The sequence below is a fragment of the Lampetra fluviatilis genome, chromosome 2 (genome assembly GCF_964198595.1).
Source record: "Lampetra fluviatilis chromosome 2, kcLamFluv1.1, whole genome shotgun sequence".
Lineage (NCBI taxonomy): Eukaryota > Metazoa > Chordata > Hyperoartia > Petromyzontiformes > Petromyzontidae > Lampetra > Lampetra fluviatilis.
Window position 1 is genome coordinate 11731434 of NC_136276.1, and position 25523 is coordinate 11756956.

The following is a 25523-nucleotide window of genomic DNA, read 5'->3' on the forward strand; positions in this document are numbered from 1 at the left end:
TTGCGGAGCCCCAATGCGGTTTTAGGAAATGGTGGTCCTGCACAGATGCCATATTTTCTGTTCGCCTATTACAGCAGAGGTGGAGACAATTCCAAGAAGACCTACATCTCTGCTTTATTGACCTGGTCAAGGCCTATGATACCATCAGTAGGTCTTGGCTCTAGGTTGTTCTTTGTGCTTTCGGAGTCCCTGACCCTCTGCTAATGATCATTAAGGACCTTCATGATAGTGAGCGGGCCCAGGTAAAACTATGTGGCCGGGAGTCGGAGCCTTACCATCAGCCCCACCAAAACTAAGCACCTGCCTGGCTATTTTGTACCATCGGACACTCCACCCCTACAACTCCCAATTGGTGATGGGGCAGTTGTGGAGAGAGTGGAGTTTCCCATACCTGGGCTGTGTGCTTATGACCGGCTCCGGTTTAACAGCAGAGGTCTCACTCCAAATCAGTCGAGTGGCATTATCTTTTCATCGGTTGTGCAACACTGTGTGGAAGCTACCTAGTCTGTCGCTCCGCACGAAGCTTCAGGTCTTCTCGGCCACAGTCCTTCCCTCCCTTCTCTACGCTTGCGAAACGTGGACCCCCCTAATGGAACATCTTCGCCGGTTAGAAACATTTAGGCTGGCCTGCCTACAATACATCCTGGGTTTAACCAGGCTGGATTGTGGGAGGAGCTCACAAATCCTTAAAAGATCTGGACAAAGTCCCATCGGTGAGCTCCTCCAGCAGGCAAGGCTGCGTTGGATTGGTCATGTTGCCCGCATGCCCACCCACCGCATGCCTGAACAGCTTTTGTTTGGCCGGATCGAGGGGACTAGATGGGCGTGGAACGGGCTAGGGAAGAGATGGAGTGATGTGGTACAGGAGGATGTGGAGCTGAGTGGACTTACCGATGACTGGTACCAGCAGTGTCAAGATCGGCCTCTGTGGAGGAGGCTCGTGAAGGACGCTACTGGGCAGTTGGAGGCAGTCGCCCTCCAACAACAACGGAGGGCGGAGGTGCAACGCTCACAACGAGCGGAGCGCCGGGTGACTAAAGCACAGCAAGTAGGCACAGTAGGGGACACAGGTGGTGCATCAGCCACTCATTTCAGTCCGTCAACCTGTGGCACCTGGGTCTGCCCCGTGACCTCGTGCCAGCGGGCGTTCGACACTTCACGTGGCCTCAACGTGCGCATAGCCTGGCACAAGCGTCGTGATAATGTCACCGCCACTTAGTGGTGAATGGCGATTGTTGTTCCTCCATCTGCAGGATCCCAGGGCCTGACGCCCATGGAACCGCCGGCGGCACCACCCACAGGCGGATCGGGGTGGTCGGGACGACCGCCACCCGCTTCTTCTTTTTCTCCATCTTCATCCCAGGAGGGACCGTGCCCGTTGGGCCATCCTCGGGTTACCCCCGGGGTCCTCGGAGGACCCGTGGCTGGGCCCATACGAGGGGCTGGCAACAAGGGCCCGTTCCAAGACGGTTCGGTTCAGATGACCACTCCTACATGTCTTTGGGTTGCTGTTACTTTGGGGGCTGGATTGTTGCCATGCATTGTGAATGTTGCGTGGATATTGTTGTATTTGTCATCCCGCGACGTGACGTATAAAGGTCAGCAGTGACAGCTGTTTTTTTTCATGGGGGGGGGGGGTGATGTAGTGACATTGAATGAGTCACTGTAGCGCGTGGTGCTGGGAGATTAGTAGACAATGGAATTAGGGGTAGCAGCCCGTTCTACCAGTTGGACCCGTGGGCCAAGCCCGGAGCCATCTGGGGGATCCAGAAGGGTGCGTGGCCGAGGGTGGAGCCTGGTCACGCTGGGGAGAATAAAAGGTGAGCTCCGACTCCCAGTCGGGGCCGGCTGCTATCGGGAATGGAACTCGTCATGCTGCTACCGTCGTGGTCTTCGCCTCTTCAAGCTGTGGGTCTGGAAGCATGTTGGCTGTCCCGACCTGGTATGGAGTTATCCCCTATGGCTGTGAGAACTGGAATAAATAAGAGGGATAACGCTTCCTACTAGTGTCTCTGAAATAGTACACGAGATATGCAATCACCCTCACTTTGTCCTTGCCACTCTACTGCTCACAAATAACATGCTTCACTCGGAGTTTATTATACCTGAAATACTAAGCTATTTTTGTCTCGTAACCACTCTCCCCCCTGCAATTTTGATACTGCCAAAAAAAAAAACTTCATGCAATTCTTACATACTTCTTGATATTTGGATCGGAGCCTTTAATAGTAAAACTCTACGAAAATAATGCATAAAATGACCATGCTAGCACTCAGAATAAATTTTGCATAACTCGCTAAATTATCATGACGAGAATAGATATATATGTTTATCAAAAAGCACATATAAAAGGATAAAAACAAGAACACAAACCCACATGCACAACAAGGCTTGAGCAATCTGAAGGTTTGAGCTTGGGGGACTAAACTCATAAAATAATTTTAATAGAAGTCATTAATAATAAGCTCTTGTGCAACCCTTTCAAATGTAACTTAATATTGCAACCATCTGCACAGCAAAGCAACAAAGTGGTTATTACAAACTGTACGATAATAAGGATGAAGATGAAAAAATCAACCCATGCTTTTGTCACTGTTTTAAAATAATAAATTTAGTAATGCTACAAAGAGACCAAAAGTGAAAATCTCCCTAATAATAAAGCAAACGCTGCCTCCAATGAGAGCTTCAGTTAAATAACAGCCATTACTAGTAAAGTGGTGCTCCCATCCACTGCAATAACGGATTTGTTAAAAAGAAATCATCGTCGATGAATTGTAACTATTGTTGATATTTGCTGTGCTGAAGTTCAACTTACTTTATTCAAAACCAAACTCTGTTAATGACTTATTTTACACATAAGATAACAATGTAAGATTCACTTTATTACATGTATGCACGACACTATTTTAAGGAAAAACATGCACACTCATCGTGCTTTAATAAAGGGAAACTCTTGCACCGGTTTTCCTGGTGTACGCACGGAGAACACTGGGCCACCAAACATTGCAGACGTGTGCTGCAAAAGGGGTAAAACACATACCAGCTCTCTTCCCAGAGGGACAGCTGTAAAGCCCAGACCTAGGATATCTGGCTATATTGAAAGGCTCATTTACTAACACCTCCAGGGAGATATAATGGTGGTGTAATCAACTGGTAACATCTCAGGACAGATTTACTCTTGTCCTTGGAGCAATCTCAATGGCCGTATTGTCTGCCAAGAAGAATAGGGGGGGGGGAAGTGCTTCAATTGCTCATGTGGTCCTGGGGGATGTTAACGTATTTTTTAATTGCAAGGGAAAATGCAGCTTGCCACTATACCAACTTAACAGCAAAAATAAAAGTATCTTCTGCGAATTTGAAAAGTATAAAAATGGGATTGACAGATGAGCCTCGCCTTGAGAATAGAATTTTCGGAGTGCAATCTTCTCTCAGGATTGGAACGTGCTTTTACTTTAAGAGGTGGTTGAGGAAAGGGAGCACGCGCTTGGTTTACCCACCTCGCCCAGTGAGTAGTAATGCCTGGGAATCTGGGAGTTGGGGTATACATTCTCCAGGAACCAGGAGAATGGCTTGCACTTCAGGCGATCGCGTAGGGCCTTCCTCTGCGAGACGTCGCCATACTCCACTTTGGTCACACCTATACAGAGCCATTACACCACATGCAGCAACATCACAATGTTACATTTTCAGCTTCAAATTAGCTAAACACCCTTAACTAAAATAACCAGGTAAGAACCTCTTGAGGTAAAATATCCTCTTTATGAAAGGGAGATATTGAGGACCATTGCAAAGAGGAACAATTATTTCTTTTCTTAACGGATAATTCAAAAATATTGGCTGGCTCACAATATTCTGCTCTTGCAAATGATGTCCCGGAGTGTTTAATGTCCACTTAAAGTAGATGACATGGCTTGTTAGACCGCCATAAAAATGAGCGCGTGACTGCAGGAAACCAACCATCCACTCGATGCAAACTGGCTCCATGGAGTGTGCAGACCGCTGGGCTTTCTAATTTACCTAAGGCTTAATTGGTCATGGCTGGATACAAAGAAGCAAGGTCCTGCCCTCTACAGTTCCAGCACACTGGGGGAGTCACTGGAAGCATCGGCTCCAGTTTATACGTCTGCCTAGGCATTTAACATTGTCTCCAATTCAAATTCGGACCCGAGAAAGTGCCATGAACACTTAAACCGTAAATATCAGAACAACCTAAATTATTCAGTGACCTGTCTGTCAAAATTAATATATTTCTTCTTCTTCCTAGCGTTGTTCCCGCTGTGGCGCAGGGTCCGCTTTTCGGCATTGTCTTCTCCATTTGGCTCGGTCCAGGGCATCTTCAGGGGATGCGTTGACCGTCTTCATGTCTTCCTTTATTCGGTCCATCCATCGCTTCTTCGGACGCCCGCGTGGACGGCGGCCCTCTGGCTCAATACGCAAGGCAGTCTTGGCCACTGATGACTCTTCACTTCGCATCACGTGGCCGTACCACCGAAGCCTTGCCTCAAGCATCTTGTCCACAATGGGGGCCACACCAAGTCGCTTCCGAACGTCTTCGTTCCTGACACGATCCCATCGAGTGAGCCCGAGGCTCCATCTGAGCATCTTCATCTCCATGGTGTGGAGAGCTTGTTCGTGTACAGTTGTGGCTGGCCAGCACTCGGATCCATAGAGTGCCACCGGTCGGACGATGGTCTTGTATATTTTTCCCTTCAGCCTATCCGGAATTTTCCGATCACAGAGGACTCCGGTGACTTGCCTCCATTTCATCCACGCCGCATTGACTCGTGACCTCACATCAGTCGTGATGCTACCATCTGAGCTGATGGTGGAGCCCAGGTACTTAAAGTCCGTCACTTTCTTCAGATCTTCTCCGTCAACACTGATGGTGCCGTCGGTTTGGGGGCCACACTCCATATACTCCGTCTTTTTGATGTTGAACCTCATCCCGTTTTCGTCCAAACGTTCCTTCCACAGGCGCGTTTGTCTTTCCACTTCTCCTCTCTCTTCATCTGAGAGGAGGACGTCATCCGCGTAGAGAATTGACCATGGAAGGGGCGTGTGCAGGTCGGCAGTGATCGTGTCCATGCACAGGATAAACAGGAGTGGTGACAGGGCCGATCCTTGGTGCACTCCAACGCTGATGGGAAATGGCGGTGATATGCCCACTGCACACCTGACTGCACTGGTGACGTTCTTGTATATGAGTTGCACCCAATGCACGTAGGTTTCAGGGACTCCATGGGATCGAAGCGAGTGCCAGATGAGGTCGTGGGGGACCCTGTCAAATGCCTTTTCAAGGTCGAGGAACGACACGTGCACAGCTTGGTTCTTCTCTCTGTGCCTCTCCAGCAGGAGCCTCGCCGTCAAAATTAACATATAAAAAGGGCATAACAATGCAAAATTGGTCTTCAGGCTCTTATGTACAAGCCAGTTTTCAGAGGCGGCTGTCAACTCCATCCTGTGTCTGCACTCAGAAATCTAACACAATACATTGCACCCCTTAGGGCATTATTATATTACACAACTGCCCTATCTCATAATTCCCGAGCCGCCATTTTTACTGTGAAATCACCATCCTGGTCAACCTCACCAGGGTATGTCGACTCATTCACCAAAATAATGCAACACCAAATCAAGGCCCACAAAACCAACACGAGGTCTATAACAAGAAAGCAGTAAACAGCGTCCTTCTTGCCATCCCCTTATACAATGTATTGCTCAGCAGTTGAGTGGAGTGTAGACAGCTGCCTAAAAAAATAGGCTTAATATCACTAAAGCCCAGTGTTTCATACGGTGGCCATTGAAATGCCAATCCTCATAAATAGATAAGCTAGTAACAAAGCCCACGTAAGGTGATGGAAAAATCAATAAAATGGAGAAGGCAGCTAACAGTGGCATTGCCGTTGGGAGAAGAGCTAAAGCGGCCATCGGACATACCAGCGTGTCCAACCTATAACGCCTTGTAAAAGTGTGTGGTGACCACTATCGATGCTGCTGCCCTAAACATTTCCGGCAGGGACACCCCAGCCATGCTTGCCCTTGAGGAATGTGGTTGCATTTGCAAAACTGCCCCTAACCCATAGACCTATATGCTTCCTGGATCGACTTACAGTCTTGGGGCCAAATAATGCATTGAAAGCCTGATCTCCTCATCTTCTTTTTCAAGTCATGAGGGACAAAGAACTGATTCAATTCATACCAAGCCTCCCGTCCTCAAATGATCTCAGCGATGCATCCTCTCCGCCATCTGAAGGTCCTGGAACGTTCTCTTTGTGGCCACACTTGTGGAATTACTTGACATCGATTTCTGCGGTACCTCCTGGGATAACTACCTGGCATGTGCCATGTACACACCTTCTCACATTGACAACGCCACTGCTGAATGATTGCCTCACTTTTCTGTCCAAGGACTTATCCATTGTGTGCTGTAGAAGCAAGCAAAAATCACCGTGCAACCGAAGGCTTGTGTGGTAGCTGGCGTCTCCCATTCATGTTTAATAGGATCCACCATATGCTGGTCAAAGAATAATTATGTAGACCCTGAGGCCCCTTCTCATTTAAACACCAATGTCTTTGTATTTTCTTTATTATGATATTTTAAATTACGGGGTGCTTAAATGCCTCAGCTTCTCCAATCGCCTGACATTTCATCTCAACCATTCGAAGGAGCAACAGGAGCAGCTGTCCTAGTGTGGCACATGGTTGACTCTGCGCTAGGTTGCAAGTGGGCATTAGTCTGCCTGTATTGAGCCATGATTGCTGTGTAGTTCTAATTGAGTAATTTGCAGGATTCTTTTCAAATATGAAGTGGGATGCTGGCATACAACGGGCCAACCCTTAATGTATCTCTGATTTTTAACGATAAAATTGAAAAAAAATCCTCCTCCTCTCTTGGGGAATGGCCTTTATCTGTTGATAAAGAGGGACACGATGCAGAAGATGACTGGGATAAGGAAGATGGAGATCCTTTCCTCTTCGCCTATTTGCCTTAAAGTCACGTGAAGAGGAGGCTGCCTTCCCGTGGCTTCTCTTCCTGGAAAGATCTCCAGCAACATTCCTGCTCCTAAATTCCTTAAGAATAAAATCAAGTGAACACTCTTCATGATTGATATCTCGACCTGAAAACTGTTTTTGTATCCTTTAAAACTTCCAATTCAGTTTTCTTACTCTCTCTCTCTCTCTCGGGCCTCCACTTCATTCACCGCCACTTCTTCATATTCCGAGGTATATGCCTCCCAACAATGAGGTTCTACCATCACTGAAGGAACCCAGGTGACTCATACCCTCTCACTCCTGGTTTTTGCTCTCTGCAAGGCACTCTTCCACAACAGCATCCTGTCCTCTAACATGGCCGGCATGGAACCCGTGGGAGTAAGCGGTCCTTGCCCGGTGAAGGAACCCGCTGAGCTGCTCCGAGATCTCTGTCAGCTCACTGGCACCGCACCGTGGCTCCACTCGGGTTCATACCCAACCCGAAAATTTCCAGGGCCCTGCCGGTCTGGGGCCACGTCTTTTTGTGGGCCCGAAAGGCGATAGTGCTACAGGCACTATTCCCACGTGTCCAGGGTGACACTGCTGCTGTTGCCATCTATGCTCTGGGCCTCCACCTTTTCCGCACCAAACTTTTTAGGCGTCACACTCGGTCGTTACCATCTCGCGGTGCCAGCGCGATACACGGTGCGTACTCGTCCATCCCGTGGCTGGTCTCGAGACACTTGACAGCACAGGGAGTGGGGTCACTCACTTTGAGAGAAACCACACTCCCCACACCTTCCCACACACGCAGCCACACTTCGCAGGGACAGCGTAGGTCATGAGTAGCAATGACGGCCAGCGGGATACGCTTGTCCACACAAAAGTGACCTTGCCACGACAGCCGCTGCAACTCTCTTGGAGTGCAAAACTTTGCCCTAATTCCAACAAACGGGGCAAAAGACCCAAAAATGTTCCTCATTCTGGAGCCCAGAAAAAGACATCTGGGCACAGGACCGAAAATATAACACACTGACAAAATGGCAACTCTGAGTTAACATGGTCGGGTGGGTGTGTAACAGAATGACACCACGAGGGAGCCTTGCATGTGGTTTGTGTCGTGGGTGTGGGCACCGGATGGAGTTCATACATCTGCTGTATGAGGAGCGTGTCACAATGGCACCCATATAAAAACCCTTCATTTAAGGAACTAATGTTTATTTGTGTCTAATGCATGAGATGAATGACTTTATATGCACAGTTTGAAAATTTTAGTTTTTTTTAAGTCAGTACCAGTGTTCAGTGAATATTTACATTTTTAGGATACATTTGTTTCTTAGTAGAAACTTAAAATAGCATATATATTAGACGTAATACAAATGAAAAAACAGTAGTTGATACCTCTGATATAAAGAACATCACGAATACAACTAACACATTTTAAAATTATATACTCGTATAACTTTCAAGTATAAAAGTAAATGAAGAAGACATGGGCACACATTATTCACCATTCACAATGCTGAAAGCCACCGATGCCTTAAGTGTGATATACAGCAGTGGAGCCTGCCGCGAATGAGTTTTATATTATTTAATAGGTTTTTGTTGCTGCGCACCCAGGGGATTTCAGGTACAAAAAAACCCGTAAAGTTTAAAGGACAAGTTTCCTAAACAAATTTCACACAACACACAACAAAGATTCATTTGTAAACACATTAGGCACGGATGCTCTTTAAAGAGCCCAGACATAAAAAAAAAGGAAATGAGTATGAGAAGTATATCCCAAGAATTCCATTAGGATTTACTCTTCTGCAAAACAATTTTTGAGGTCAACATTTTTCATGGATAGCTCTTGCCAATAATATCAAGCCACTAGGTAATATTTATTTAATAGGCCAGAACCTGCCGATGACATGAAACCGTCAAAACCAATCCAGGGTTTGCGTTGTTTAACAAAAGCTATTGGAATACATTGATCCAGAAGTTCAATTGGTAGATTAATTCATCACCATCGTCATCAATGATCGATCCACGGCTGGATGAAGGTCTCCGTAAGCCATCGCCATCCCTCACGGCCCTGCAACGCAACAATCCATCTCGCGCCTGCACACGAGACGATCTTCTCGATTCATCTCCACGGCGGGTGTATTATCCTGTGCGTTCCGTCCCTTGGTTGCCACTTCGTTTTTGTTCGTCTCAACCACTGGCCATAATTTCACTTGGTGACTTGTTCTGGCAAGTCTAATTATTAATGGTCAAAGTGATGGATCTAACTTTCTGATTGTTCTCCGATCCGTGTGTTCTTCGCTCTGTCTCTCAGTGTAATTTCCAACATGTGCTTAACGCATATTTGCACACTTTTCAACTTTAATTAAAAATATTTTTTGTCTAATGTTTCTTATCCATGTAACAGCAGGTAAGAGGCACTGATTAAATATATGCTTGTACTTACCATCAATCAGGTTCCAGAAAGACTAGAGAATATCAAATATCATTTAACTATGAAGAAGGATTTGATTCAGTGGGCAATTATGCCATTATCCATGCTATCACAAACCCAGGCTTAAAGAAAATACACACAAATAATCAAAACCATATATAAAGATGGAACTGCGTCACTGAGGTTTCATAACGGAATAAAATATAAATATGAAAAGAAGTCAGAACATGCGATTTTATCTCACCAAGGCTTTCAACAGCAACACTAGAATACATTTTGCGGAAATTATTTTGGAGAAATAAAGCCATAAACATAAATAAATAAAGTATTACACACCTCAATTTTTGTTGACCTGGTCATTGCAACAACCAATGGAAGTTAATTACATAAAATTACTGAGGAACTTTAAAAATAATGCTGCCAAGTGGGGTTCAATGTAAATATGAGCAAAGAAAAAGCCAAGTGCAACAAAAGTTCACACAATGGGAAAAGATAAGGATGGCAACCAAATTAATAAGAGCCATTTTTGTCCGAATTCTGTAAAAAAACTCAATATTTCAAGACCTGCAATGCACATGAATACGAGACAATCCTTAAGAAATAACGTCATGAAGCAGTCCTTAAAGAGCCGCATTCAGCTCCGGAGCCACAGGTTGCCGACCCTAGGACAATCATTGAAGGTGGACCAGGAACAAATAGGTCAATGGATTAATGCAATTTAATTTTCAGAAAGGGAAATGCAATTCACATTAATTTCATTATTCACAATCCACCAGAACTCACGATAATTTTGCATCACATAAGCGGCTCACACGCCAAGCGCGTGAGATTCCTGACAAACCTGGCGAGATGATGTAAAAGAAATCTTTAAAGTTGTCCATCCACACTTCGGCGAGCCTGCGGTTGTTCTTGTTGATGACTTGTCCCGTGCCTCCGGGGAACGTGTACGGTGTCGCCTTGCGGAACACGTGGCCCACGTGGGAGCAGGTAACAATCTCCAGTGTCCCACCGCACTGCCAGATCTGCTCGTATGCACCGTTTAGCACATGGGGGGAAAAGGCACATTTAAAACCTATACTTAAAAAATGAAGATTGTTGTATCACAGGTGTGGAATATCAACTTCATCATAAATGTCACCATTGCATCTACAACTGCTCTCCTAGCGATTGAGAGCTTAGTTCGAGCAAGACGGCTGTCACTTTTTGGACACGTCGCCCCATCTTGATGCATAAACTCCAGCAAATTGTACACTTCAGTTGCCGGTTGACGTTCGAAGTGGACTGCGACCCTCAAAGGAATGGCGCCGCCCCCGTGGTCGCCTCCGTGATACGTGGATCAAACAAATCACTCGAGACACGGGTACGGCAGCAATAGCAGTTTATGCGAATGCTGTCACAAGAGGTCACACGTTTGGCACAAAGGTTCTTTGCTATGCATGATGAATGAATGAACGTGGAATATCAACGAAAATATTTCACGTGTCTAACAGCTTAAATATTTGATGCAGGGATATTTTTTATGAACCACCACACATTTTCAACAAACTAATGCACGTATGCACTAATGGCTGTGTGCACATTGCACGTATAATGATGCACACGTTAATTGATATCACGTGTATGATCGCATGCATTGAACTGTGTGTGAGAATTACTTATTTACAATTTGTGCAAATTATATGCGTGCGCTACATATACCCGAATGCAAGCTAAATTGTACAAATGAAATAACACAAAAAATGAAAAAATACGAGATAGAAAACAGGACCCAAAATTGTGACAATTAATGAGATTTATACATCTATTGCATTAATACAACGCAATTAGTATGTATTCAAAAGTCAAGTCAAATTGTCTCCACACTCAAAGAAGCAGTGGGGGGTAGCCCTCATGTTGGTTGGCAACTCTGAGCCATGAGTAGAAATTGTGATCCCCATGGAGAAGGCTGATGAACTACGGCAATCTCTCGCCAACTGTGGACTTGCCAAACGTGGAATTCACATACATCCGGTTTATTATTTATTCACCGATTTACCAATCACGGCCTGGAAATTGTGTGTATCCATGAGCAACCACGGGTGCGCAACACGCATTTACAAATGTTGTGGGGCCACGGTTCTCCTCCGTGCCACCGCTGCGTCATAGCTCATCGGCTGTCCGTCTGTTTTGTTGTGATTCGAGCAGCGCATAGACCCCGTCGCATCGTAACATGGTCTCGGTGTACCGGGACGTACAAAAAATGCACCAGCCAATTAATCCTCACTTTTTTAAAGAAAAGAATCAGCACCACCAGTTCAGCCACCAGCACCAGTGATCGAGCCAACAGCCCCACTGTGCCTGCCTCCTCGCCTGCCCACTCATCTGTCATTGATGACCGGGAGGAAGAGGGGAGGGTGGGCTGAGCCCCTCCTCCTTTAAACCACCCCTTCCCCCATCATCTCATTGTGATTGTCACCATCGTCATTATCATGGACTTCTACCCTCAATAGGTATGTAAAGTTACTTTAATGTTCATTTTATATTATGTAATTGTGTAATGTACTGCATTTTATTTTATTCGGTGTTTAGTGAAGAAACAGGCGACGTAGTTAAGCTATGATGAGTCTAACCGCAGCTGTGGTTCCCATAACCCCCTATTTTACATAGGCCATGTACTTTACCAACCGCGGATTTGCCTAACACGGCCTTTTCCAGGAACCTTAATCCCCCCGTGGTTGGCGTGGGATTACAGTACCACAATCCAAATCTCCACTTTATCAAACGTGGAAAGGGATGATGGGCTGAGACAACCCACATTTGGGAATTGGACTTGCAACCTGATTTCAGATAGATAGTAATACTTTATTACTTATAATCACGCAAGAGCTCATTTAGACAAGAAATCCCTTTTTCAAAGGAGACCTGCGATTACTTGCAAATCGAGAGCTCTGCCACAGAACTATCCAGCTGAAGTGTTCCACGTGAAAAAAAATACAATAATTATCCCTAGACTGTAATTCAGTGCAAATGTTATAGCTTCCAAATGCATACGATTGAAAGGTGGATAATTTTTCTGATACAGTTGCATTAGAAAATCTCAATCACATACATCAAAGCCACTGGAACATTTCTGTTCTTATTATATGTGACCTAGAATGCACAGCATACACGCAATTCCAACACAAACAAAAACACACACACCAACACTTTAAACATGAGATAAATTGACAGTTCCTTGTAATAGTACCGATACTCATATGCACAGTTACATTAATTAGCGCTCGTAATAATGTTACTGCAGACTGCATTATGGAAAGTGAAAAAGAACAAATTGGTGTGGTCGAATGCAACATGGCAAGCAGCTATATTTTCTCTACTGCCATGGTGATAACACCCGAGCCACATTCGTTTTTAATACACTATATGTACAGCAATACAGTTGCATTACGCCACAACGCCGGAGTCTTTTGATATACAATGAGATTGGTTATGACCCACCCACGTACGCATGTGTAATGAGCGACTTCCACGACACATCGTGTCGAGGGTACATCTTCTTTATTACTCAAACTGGGCACAACACAGGCCAACACTTGTTCTTCCTCAAACTTGAGTATGACTCTAGGTATTAACACCTCTATTGGCTACACACACAGCCGATCACTCGGCGTGGTCCCATCGCCCTCACTCGGCCACGCCGCTGACTGGCGGCGTGATGACGACGGCGATGGAAACCACGCAGGAGATCTTCCATGTGGCCGGAAGACAGAGAGAGATGTTGGCAAGCAGCAACAGAGTCAGGACCCAGAACCCCACACACGAGCCCCGAGCCTGCTCCCCCTTAGATCCCCCCAGGCGTGGCTAGACCCCGCCTCCAGCCACACCCTCTCGTGGAACCTTCGAGCAGGTTCCCGATGTATCTCGGCTAGCCCCACCTTATACCTTTGCCCCAGATACACCTCCTTCTCTGATTGGTTGGTACTTAACCGTGCCCGTACCCGTGATTCCCTTTCTGGCCAGCAGGTGTCACCCTGTCATTACACATGCACTTAGAATTTAAATGAGTTTTGAGAAGTAAAAGCAACATAATAAACTATGAAAAAAATATTGAGACTGCAAGAATATTTTAAAATCTTCAAAATAGGACATACTGTATAGACTTGAATTTCTGGGAATAAATTATTTTAGTTACACATTTTTTGTAAGAATGCATTAAATTTTTATTTTATTTTTATTTTTTGTTTTATATATTTCTTATTTTATTACTTCCCTTCTACGTGACTTTACCGAAAGAACCAAGAAGATGTTTTCTGTAACTTAGCAAGTCAGTTTATTAAATGAGTATCACACTTAAATGCTCAGTTTACAGATGCTGCTCAATGAGCCTTGGCTAATCGCTAAAATTATCATTTTAAATACATTCTAAAATACTGAGAGCATACAAATAATACCATCATAAGCAATGGTGCTTTCGATGCACGTACGTGGCACCGATAGTGTATGTATGGTGAACTTCTTTCGCACGGTACGTAGCCAACCATGCTAATCGGAGGTACGGGAAATTGGAGGTGATTATATGAATTAATAAAATTATCCAACTTAGACTGCAATACTGGAACAAACAGAATAGGATGCAACCATCAAAATAAAAGATACAATATATAATATTATAAAAAAAATTCAAATTACAATTGTACTCATGTCTGTGTAAGGAAAATTAATCGCTACACAAAACAATTACATAAAGCAACTAAAAGAAACCAAACATCACACTGCAATGCAAAGGTCAAGAGCATCTAGACATCATTTCATAGAAACGTGAGCTGAGAGTTTTAATTAGTATCACATTTCAAACACTACTTAATTACATTAGACTCTGAATGCTTAAATTACATTACTGTAATAATTCCAAGCTTAAAATACAAACGACAGTGTAATTCCGACTACTGTATTATCTACGTATAATTTGAGTATTAGAATACCACTTGCATATTTGCAATCTATTAAAAAAGCATTATTCCTCACGTGAAAGATCCAAATGGCTTACACAAGACGACATGCTGAAATAATTACACGTGGCTTAAGCTTGTCTGACCAAAAATCTACAAAATGAAAGAACAGTGATGATGACTGTTTTAATCTGAAGTGTGAAATAGAATGTGTTAACTCATCTGTTATTCATGCATGTATGACAAAAAAAATACTGCATATGCTCTCCTGATGACTTATTTATCTGTCCTTTTAAGCCAAAATAATAAAAAGTAATGGAGTACTCGTATGCACAAGGCAAAGCATGAAAATGCCAAGCAGTGCTAATTAACCAACACAAAACCAGATGTTTAATGAGGACATTTATTTTCCTGGTTCAAGTACAGTTTTGTAATGGTGACCTCTACTGAGACACATTCATGCATGACTAGCGCTGTAATTCCATCTCGATACGCAAGACCTGCATTTGCAGAGACAAACTACATGGGAAAGGAAGCACCACTCATCACCAGGTCAATGCCACGACATGTACCAGAGGCAGCGATGCTCAGAGAAACCACAGCGAGTGGGAAAGTTACAAATGTCAACGTAACACTGCTGGCCTGAACTGTCCACTACCCACACAACAACATTGCTACGCCTCCTTAGAAGTCTTCACTAAATGACTGCCTTCAACATGTAGTTATATAATTGTATTCACCTTAGCATTCTATTATTATGACATTAGATTGCACAACTAGACTGGTTTCTACATATTATTGGTTCTTTCGGTAAAGTTACGTAGAAGGGAAATAATAATAATAACAATTACACGTCCTAGGGACCAGGTTGTTATCCATTATCCCTGCATGGAGCTCATGAATCGGCGGCTAATATGGAGACCCAAATGCGTTGAAAGGGTCCAAAATATAATAGAGGCTCAGCTTAGGTCCCAGGCTGTTTAATTGTTTTACTTCATATTGGCATCGTGTATTGACAGACACAAGTTGTTAAAGGCAAAGGGTATCGTGAGTGCAGCAGTCACTGACCCGAAATGACATTTCCAGGTTCTCTCCACCCCAAATGTCCATGCCGGCATCATACGTGCCAATCTCTTGAAAGTAGTCACGATCGATGGCAAACAGCCCTCCTGCCATTGTAGGTGACCTGCCAAATGCACCAAAACGTCACTCTATTTCACATGGAACGATGTTAAAGCATCATTGTCTCTGCAGCCACACAAATGATTACGTACTTCTGTGAACAGGCTGATGGTTCTTTATCTTTCACGATCGAGCCATTGGATTTTATGTAATTATGTAATGCTTTTTTATATAACGACCTGAACGTCCATTACAATACACGATACCAATATGAAGTAAAACAATTAAACACCCTAATTAAATCTTGATTTTAAACTTTCGTGACTGGAGGAATCCACTCTTTGGTTTTTTCAGTAAAGTCACGTAGATAGAAAAAGCCTAATTAGGGTCCACAGATATTATAAAGGATGAAATAGAGGCTCAACATGAGTGTGAAAACTGTCCATATTGTTTTGTTCAAACATATAATATGTGAACTGGCACAAAAGCCACCACTGTACTTAATCTCTTATACAGTACAATACCATCTCCAGATTACCTGACAGGTATTGTCCGGTCTCCTTTCCGTCGGTCCATCTCACTCTGGGGCACTGGGTACCAGCGGAAGTTCAGTTTCCAGTTGAATCCACCATAGGTCATGTCAGAGCCAGCAAGATACTCAAATGTCTCATCGCTGATCACATCAATAATGGGACATACCACATTTTTCCTGCAATGACAAGGACACAGATCCAGTGAGCAACGAGAACAGCAAGATCAAAGACGAGATATTTTTTAAATCTGGTTCGACGCTATCGATTTATTTCACGTGTTTATTATGCATGAATTACATTCTGGCTTACAAGACGACACAATCCAATCGGATTCATAATTAATCAATATACTGTTGCAGCTTGGTATACTGGACAAGAAAACAGATGACATGAATCATGAGGCCTTGTGAAGAGAGGGGTTGTGATCAGCGAAATTGAGGAATGATTTTTTTTTCTGCATGAGAAAAAAGAGGAATTTTGGGGGTATTTTGCTAAACAAAATAAAAAACTGTTGAAGGAGAATTGGGATCAAAATGACAACATGATCATGAAAATGAGATACCAATGTGTCCGAAGAATAAAGTTTTCAATAAGCACATACGGCCAAATATGGCACAAATCAGAAAAAAAGACACTGACAAAGTTAACAGAAAAAAAATCTGCAAAGTGCAGAAAAACGCATGGGGAAATGCAACTTTGCATTACACCAAGGGACAAAAAAGGAACCCACACATGAGGGAACAGACACAAATCAGAGATGCGATATTAACAATGGACAATATTGAAGACGGAATGGCAGCCAAAAGAGAGAATGTGTCCAAGAGGAAGATCACCGTGGAGATGTAGTGATGAGATCAGTTTATTCATAGGAGTGAAATGGATGATAGCAGTGGTGGACTGTGAGAGATGGGGATAGCATGCGGAGGCCTTAATCCAGCAGTGGGCAGACAATGAATGATAATGAACGGAGGGAGTGATACAATTATACATTATAATTTTGGTTAGAATAATATAAAACAGATAAATTATTGTACGCAGAAGAGAAGACAAAAAGCACGTATAAAAAAACAAAACGTGAGTTTTCCATATCTGCTACAGGCAAGTCAGCACATTTGTAATAGCCTTTGAACATTCTTTAAAAGGGAAATAAAGTCTTTAGAAATTTTAAGATGGTGCCATGGGAGTACTATATTTAAAAAAAACATATCTACTGGAGAAAACACACAGAACTCTGCATGTCACAAGGCATCTTTTTTGCTAATTAGAGAAGACAATGCATGCCATCTATAATCAAACGAACTAAAACATTTAATTTACACATAAAAGGGATAACTCACTGGCCAAGTGGTACATCCTTTGCCTCTAGGTTTAGGGATTGAGCTGCCATCTCGGCCCCACCGTAATGATCCACTGATGCATTATTAATAAATGTGGCTTCCTCAAAGCAGATGCTAAGCCTGTTGTTCCATCTGCTTCCAGGCAGCTATGAAAAAAAAATCCCTTTAACTCATGTAGGCCATCGTGTGCAAGGATAGAATCTTGGCATAAAGACTCTCTTAGAACACAATAGTGAGTAATATAATGAATAAAACATATAGTAGGCCGGGGAATAAAGTAGATGACAAATTGTTATTTTAACACATTATTTTTAAAACAATGGATTCGTATATGTGATGGAGTATCAGATTTTTGGCTTTTTAGATCATTTATTTTACGTACTAATGGAAACTGTCTCTCTGTGCTAATGATAGCGGCATCACCCAATGTCATTTTGGTGGCAAAAGCGTGGAAGTGACGTTGTGTCAATTACATCACTTACCATTTTCAGATTAATCTGGATTGTCTGAAATGTCATAGCTAGGCCTGATTTTGGGATTTTTAGGATTAACATGAAATTTGGGATTAAATCCCGAGCATATGTAAGTATATATTTATATCATTGAACACGTAAATATATTTATATCTTTGAACACATATAAATATAAATAAAAGCCGTGATTGGATCATTGCAATCATAAGTTGACTCAAGTGGCCTAAACATGATAATGCCCTATCTTTCTACCCTCTGCCAGTTTTTCCGCAGCTTCTGTACAGTTGACAACCTGACCTCCAAGATCTGCCTGAACAATATCCCACCATCTAGGACGGTGGCGACCACTCCAATGTATGTCTCGGCATTGAGCCCCCCCCCCAACCACCTATCCCATACACGCCCCACCCGGCTAACCGTTTTTGCCTCTCGCATCAAAAACACTCACCTGCCATGTGTTCTTCCAGACTTCTGCATTACTTATTCTGTCTTGCCATGCAATTCCAAACATCTGTCTCAGACACTTGTGCTCACGCAAATGTCAATTTTTTTTGAACTACTTACTTAGCGTCCAGCTCTCTGATCCATACACTAATCCAGATAAAACTCCTGCCTCAAATATCCTGTTCATTACACTCAAACTTCTCTTTTTTATTCCAAAGTAGTTTTTCACAGCCCATCAAAAACCCACTCTGCAAAAGTAATACGCCACATTTGCTATATCTTTTCCTTGCTGTGTTCCTTCAACGTAACCCACATCCTCCCCTGTTCTTCCCTACTGTTCTCACCATGCAACTTTGGCATTAATTCCCCACCCATATCTACGGCTTCTTCAGTTTAAACACTTTTCCACTACTTCATTATTTAAAGATAGTGTTTCTGCTGCTGCCTCAACTATAATCGCCTTCAAGTATTCCCAGAGTCTCTTTTGCTTATGGCTCAGTCCCCTTCTGCTGTCAAGTTCACAAGCACTGCAAACCTACCTCCAATGCTAACCTGAAAATGTTGTAACACCTTGGGGGTCTTTTGCTTTGCTGTGTCAATGCTAGAAACAATAGCTCCTCTGGCTCGCTTACCGCCTAGCTTCACAACTAGTTTGTTGTCTGAGTAGATATCTGCAGCTCTGTAAGCTCTCATCCTAAGAACAGATGTGTTATGCTGCTCACTGGTTACAATTAAATCAGAGCTTCAGTCTTATCATCGGCCGATTTTCATGTCAGTTTGCGTGACTTCTTCTGTTCCAACTGTGTTACAGATAATTAATGTGTTGCTGCTGCACAACTCAAGTCTCATGGTTCCATTATCATTCAGCTGTCCTACATCACGTCGCCCTAGAAAACGCCCCCCACTCATCATAATTAACTCTTTCCTGGGCAATGGCGTCCCCGAGCTTGGGTGCTGTGCCCAAAACCGACTGTAGTGGATTATCAATTGCTTTGCCATCTCCTCTTCTGTGGTCTCAGAAGATGAATTAAGCTTCCACAACTCCTACATTACAATTTCTGAACCGTAGCCCGACTGTAATGATCCCCTCACCCACTGATACAAACCTGGACACGGTACTTCACTATCCTGTTACTAAATGACAATCCCTATTTCCTGCCCGATGCCTCCTATGTAGTCCTTTAATCCAGACCTGTCCCGAGTCAATTCACCTCGTTTCACTTGTCCCACAATTCGTGACGTACCGTTTTAGCTCACCAACAAGCATCCTTGGCTCCTCCCTTTCTGTTGCAGTGTCCTGACATTCCCAAGTCCCATTCTGGTTCTTGTCTTGCCATTGATCTCTAGTCTTCCCCTTGAATCTTCTTTCATCTCAGTCGGTGAGTCGGTTCATTTCTGGTAGAACCCATTGACCTCAGAAGTTCTTTTTCAATCGCAATCTACTTTCTTCCTTCTATTATCTTTCGTTAAGTGCCCTAAGATGATCATGTACGATATGACCATTTTTGTAACCAGAGATGCATTACATTAAATGTATCATCTATAACGTACAATTCTAAGGGTGCAGATATCACTAATTTGCCGCAAAATGTTACAATTCATACCGTGATGCCGCCGTCTGTGATACAATGTCAAAAAGGCACGTGACATTTGCATGCATTTTTCTAAATAGACTGTGGGTAAAAAAAAAATTAGGGGTGCATATGAAAATATAATCTGAGAAAATCCCATATCAAGCACCTCACAGTGTAAATTTAATTATGTAGATTTACACGTGTGATAATGGGGTGAAGGGATTACTTTTCAATTTTAACAGTTAATATAATGGTAATGCTCCCTTGTCAATGCTGAAAGTATTGCCAGTTTAAATCACCTAAAGGTAAAGCATAGCAGGAGCAATTATTGTTAATCATGTGAGTTCTCATTAGTATAAATGTAATCGATCACTGCACCACATTTCGTAATCAGTTACATTTATTCCATTTCTACATTTCTATTTATAGCTTTATATGTGTTATGTAAATGATGATGATGATGATGGCCTATCTACACCCCTGAGAAAGACTGTTTTTATAAGATTCATAGGTAACAAAACATTATCGGATCATCCAATAATATATAACTGGCTGTGGACGGTTGGCTATGTATGGTGCGAAAAAAGTTCAACATGCATACATACATACATACAAAATCCTTTTATCATTAATAAGATTCATAGGTATTGGGCTATGCACTGTGGTCAATGCTCAAGCTCACGCGGTCTCACCGGTCAGCCTTGATGCGTGCAAGGAGCGGCTCCAGCCATCCCGTAGTGCACTCACAGTGCGCATCCAGGAACGTGATCACCTGACCTCGCGACACGGCCGCCCCCCGGAGCCTGGCACGGATAAGGCCGGAGCGTGACTCCATGCGCACGATGTGCACCGGCACCGGCAGCTTGCTGGCGTACTCCTCCAGCGGACTCTTCAGAAAATCTACCAAGAAAGAGTCCTCGGAATTATTCTTTAGCGACAGTAATGGTAAGTCTTCTTGGTTCTTTCGGTAAAGTCACGTAGAAGGGAAGTAATAAAATAATAAAAAACAAAACATGATGAAATAATTCTCACGACGTTTCGGCCATAACGCAAGCAGCCGTCCTCAGGTGAAGACGGCTGCTTGCGTTGTGGCCGAAACGTCGTGAGAATTATTTTATTATGTTTTGTTTTTTATTATTTTATTACTTCCCTTCTACGTGACTTTACCGAAAGAACCAAGAAGATGAATCCCTGCAGTCATGAAAGCTTTAAATCGAAAAGTAACGGTAAGCTTCCGAGTCGACGTGTGACGGCGCAAGGTGACGCTACAACACAGGTGCGTGACGTCATCGCCTTAACGCAAAGGGCATATCCATTTAGCACTGTTTTTGTTGTTGTTGTTGTTGACAAATTATGGGCATACCTTTCAAATCAATTTAGCTTGGGTTTTTTTTGGGTAAGTCACTAACAGCAAAACAACATTTAACAAGACTTTTATTTATACTGGATAAAAGTTGAAGACAAAGATATTGAGACAGACAAGGCTTATGTTTTAAAGCTTAGTTAGAAAGTGTCAATAAACAACACCATTTCACTAGATAAATATCAGCTTCACGAATCATCTATCTGACATTTGTATAATTGATATTTGAGTGTTATCTCATCCTCTGTGGGTTTTCTTTGGACACTGAGGTTCTCCCCACTCACCCAAATAGAGTATTCATCCAGGAATTGGCCAAATATCAAAAGGAGGGCTGTAGTGAAATTCTTGAAACTACAAAATGTCATTTATTTAAAAAAAAAAACCTTTTATCTAAGAAAATAGTTTATCAAGCCATCTCCCTTCACGAATGTAACACCACTAATTACACAGCCAAACATGAACTAAAAAACAAACTATCTTACAATTCCCTTTGCAGCACAAACAAATAATGAAATCATCAGACACAATTCTTATATAAGTGGCTGAGTGTTGCAGAGGTCTAGTATAAAGCATACTGGAATCAAGACCCAGAAATGACAGGTATAAAATAACAGCTATTGCATATCTTTCAAAAGGTTGACTCGCATATTGCCAGCTATATCGTCTAAATCCAGTAACATACAGCTCGAGGGAAAGAAAAAAAACTGTCACAAAATGTAAGATAATATGAATTGTAGATAATGAAGCAGAATTGTGTGCCGTCAGTTTCTTTCCGGGGCTTCACCCCATCGAGTCAAAACCCCTTGCAGTAAGTTAAGCCTCCAGCCAGAAGGCTTATAGTAGCGTACTTATTGCTCACTAATTGGATTTGAGAATTAACAAAAGTTTCTTCTCAGCAGTTGCACTTGCAGAGTTAACTACTACAGAGGACATGACTTCTGATCAAAGCTAGCGCTTGTCAATCCACCTAAAACAAATGTTTAATCCAAACGCAGCCATTTAAGCGTTGCACTGCCTCTTCAGGAAGCATGGCTGAATCTATCAGAAAATCCATTCATCAGGGTGATACCGAAATGTCCACGGACAAGTGCATTGTGCGCATGTTGATCGAAGAATTGCAGCGTTCACTTAGCTGCTTCAGGCTATCTCCTTTTGGCACCGCCTAGGGACACTGTTTATTAAGATGGAAAGCGACAGCGGACAGATTAGCCCTGAGCATTCCTCGACACTCAACATGCACACCACACACTATTCCTTAGCTTCAGGATGTAACGCTACACTTTGATAAATAGGAGCCTAATTATGGCCAACATGAAAACAGGAGAAAGAAATACTGAGCAAACAAAAAACTGGAAATATTACATATGTTCGCTAAATATTGCGAAGCAGAGTAGTTAGTTTACATAACGACGGGCATCTGCTATACATTATTAGATTTACTGTATCTCAATCAAAGCGTGCACCATTCATTACAAGAACCGGAAGAAAATGGACACTTTTATAAACAGATGCTTCTAAAATGACATCTGTAATGCGGAAATGGTAGGAAATCACACATAAACTATCCACTATTATAATAAACCTGGCAAAGCACCATCATTACTGTCAGTTACTATAATCTACTTTAAAGGTCACCTTGACCTTTTCAGGAGTACAGAAGAATCTGTATCACATTCAGAGCACGTCTTTGTATTCGAGCACATTTACTTTCCTCCAGCAAATGCAAACCAATGGCGTAGTCCAGATTAAAAGAATTACAGTCTACAATTTACTCTGGCAAAATCCTTCCACATGCGACTCGTGGCGGCAATGACCCAGACAAGTGTGTATCGATCACAGTCACATTTATACTATTGAAACCACCATGGGTCACTCTGAATTCTCACGTATTATCGGGAAAGAAAACCGACAAATATAACACAAAGGTTATCCATCAATATGTTCCGGTCACGAAAGGAGGGAGTAAATACAGCACTTCCTCTGCCACAAAACGTCTCGAACAGTGTCTCACGGTGCGCCCCCTAATAACCGTGCAGAAGAACAGACATCCATATAGAATTGGAAACATATGACAAAGTGCTTATCAGGCAATTTATAGCTACAGGACTGTTCTGTTCCTATTGTTGCCCAATAATTTAGGTAAGTAATTACCATAGTATGCCATCTGCTGTAAAATGGAAATTAAAGGCTCAATTAAATGTTGTGCACACATTGTCTACCGTTTCATAACCCAAATAAAATTTGACAATCTCATGCAGCTAACATATGAAAGTGTTATTTTTATATTCATGTGGGTGTTCCTTTTTATTAAATTTATTCCCCCTATTTTTTTCCAATTCCCCCAATTTTATCCCGATTGTGCTATAGGCGTCACGGCAAGAGACAAAGGGCGCTGTTGGATCTGTCGCAGTGTAATGCAATCCTTCATGTTGGAGAATGGCCCTCGGAAATAGATATCACAGAGTAACCTCTGATCAACAAAAAGCAGATGGCTGTACTTTTTGCTCGCTCTGCTGATGAGAGCAAGGTTTGTAGCATGACAGTGAAAAAATATTAAATTCTCGGAGCTGAAATCTAGCCAAATAACGTGCAGAACCAAATTGAATGTGATGGATATTTTTTTTGGTGCAATCATCGGTGACTGGCCGGAGACCATCATTTCACTTAACTTGAGGACCCAATTTAATCGCAGGAGGCTGCCTGGAATTGAACCCAGGGACCTCGACGGTTGCCAAGTCGGCACTCTCACCTCCAAGCCACGCCGCCACCCCACAACGGGTGTTCCTCGCAAAAGAGACAATGCGCCACCCAGTTAAATTAAGGCCACCGAGTTAAACCGAAGGGTGCTATATGCACGAACGCTTACCTCGCTCGCTGGCGTCATCCACCAAGATTATCTCCTCGAGCATGTGGCGTGGGGAGCGGCCAATAATGCTGTGCACTGTGCGCAACAGTGTGCTCCAAGCCTCGTTGTGAAACACAATCACCACACTCGTCTTCGGCAGCCCGTCTGGGTACACCTTGGTTTTGCAGCTGGAAAAACAGAGTTGTGCAGGGAGGAAACAAATGGGAGAACCTTGAAACTCTCAACAATGAGCATTCTTCAGAAACGTAATATCCAAATCATAGACTGTTGTGTCGAGCTTCAAATGACTATCAGCATGTCAGTGTCAAAAATAGCAGTCACGTATTGATATTTAAACTTGTTCTAGGGAGGTCAATAATTAATTCCCAAAACCAGATGCATCTGCATTATTTACTGGAACAACAAAGAAAACAACAATTATCATCAATTACTTATAATGTCTCGTGCAATTAAAAGTTTGTTCTCTATGCCTTACACAAGCATGTCAGAATGCTGACCGCATGTTCCAATTAAGAAAATTATTATCTTCCTGTCTGAAGTGTTAAAGGAGCTGTCAACCACAAGCACATTATTGTAATGAAATAAAAAAAAAGGTCCACATTCAAAATCGGTAGTAGGTAAATTTACTGTCTACTCCTGAGATTGGTTACCTTAATTTATGCATTTTAACAATTCCTTTTAAAGCTTAGTTTTTTTGCTCCAGCTGTCTATCAACCCCCGGCTTCTTTAGGGATTCTAGGCTGCAGGTTGGTGTGCAGATTAAGCCATTAAGGCAATGCAAGGGGACGACTGCAGATTAGGCCTGAAGAGCTTTTCCAGATGCTGGCTCCAAGCCCGGCTTGGGCGACCAAAGTAGCACGGGTCATGGCTCGAGCCCTAATTGAAACATTGCAGCACTCTCTGCCATTAGGGACAATGTTGGTAGCTAATCCAGTTTGTCAGATATAACTTAGAGCTGTCAAAAATCGCAGGCAAATATTGAATAAATGAGCGTTCTCATGCAGATGTGGTATTTCATTTTGCAGGAAAAAAATTGCTCCATGTCACTAATTGCTATCTAGAAGGATGTTGCCATGTGATAAATGTTGGGAAGATATTTCAGAAGGATTGCTTGATTTGAAAAAAGAAATTAAATGGGTAGGCGTTCCAAAAAATATTCAAAGGCTGGATGCATAACGCACCATAACTAATTTATGTAATACAAATCATAGTTTTCACGAAGACTCTCTCATTCCGCTGTAAATTGTGAATTCCACATGTGGCTTCAGTTTGCTTGGTTCATGTCCAAAAGGCAAGACCAGCATCTAACACACCCCTAAAAGTGCTGACCTGGATCCAACTACTCTGTTATTTCACACCACAGCCACAGAATGCCACCTCTGTGGTGCCGCCTTTGTTGTGCGTATTCACAATACAAATAAGCAGAACAGTTAAATGCATGTAGTGGTCCTTGAGTGCATACTTTGTGATA

The 25523-nt window shown here is 42.8% G+C and overlaps 1 protein-coding gene across 4 annotated transcripts in view; it reads right to left on the bottom strand.

The window, feature by feature from the left end:
- The window catches only part of LOC144942501 (polypeptide N-acetylgalactosaminyltransferase 1), a 102982-nt gene that overhangs the window by 12884 nt on the left and 64575 nt on the right, over positions 1 to 25523 (bottom strand). For all 4 annotated transcript variants that reach the window (XM_078869379.1, XM_078869387.1, XM_078869371.1 and 1 more), the window contains exons 4-9: positions 24053 to 24219; positions 20516 to 20723; positions 16001 to 16171; positions 15409 to 15526; positions 10254 to 10434; positions 3498 to 3637 (exon numbers count right to left, since the gene is read on the bottom strand). In XM_078869379.1, the coding sequence (XP_078725505.1) occupies positions 3498 to 3637; positions 10254 to 10434; positions 15409 to 15526; positions 16001 to 16171; positions 20516 to 20723; positions 24053 to 24219 (985 nt within the window). The remainder of the gene's footprint in view (positions 1 to 3497; positions 3638 to 10253; positions 10435 to 15408; positions 15527 to 16000; positions 16172 to 20515; positions 20724 to 24052; positions 24220 to 25523) is intronic.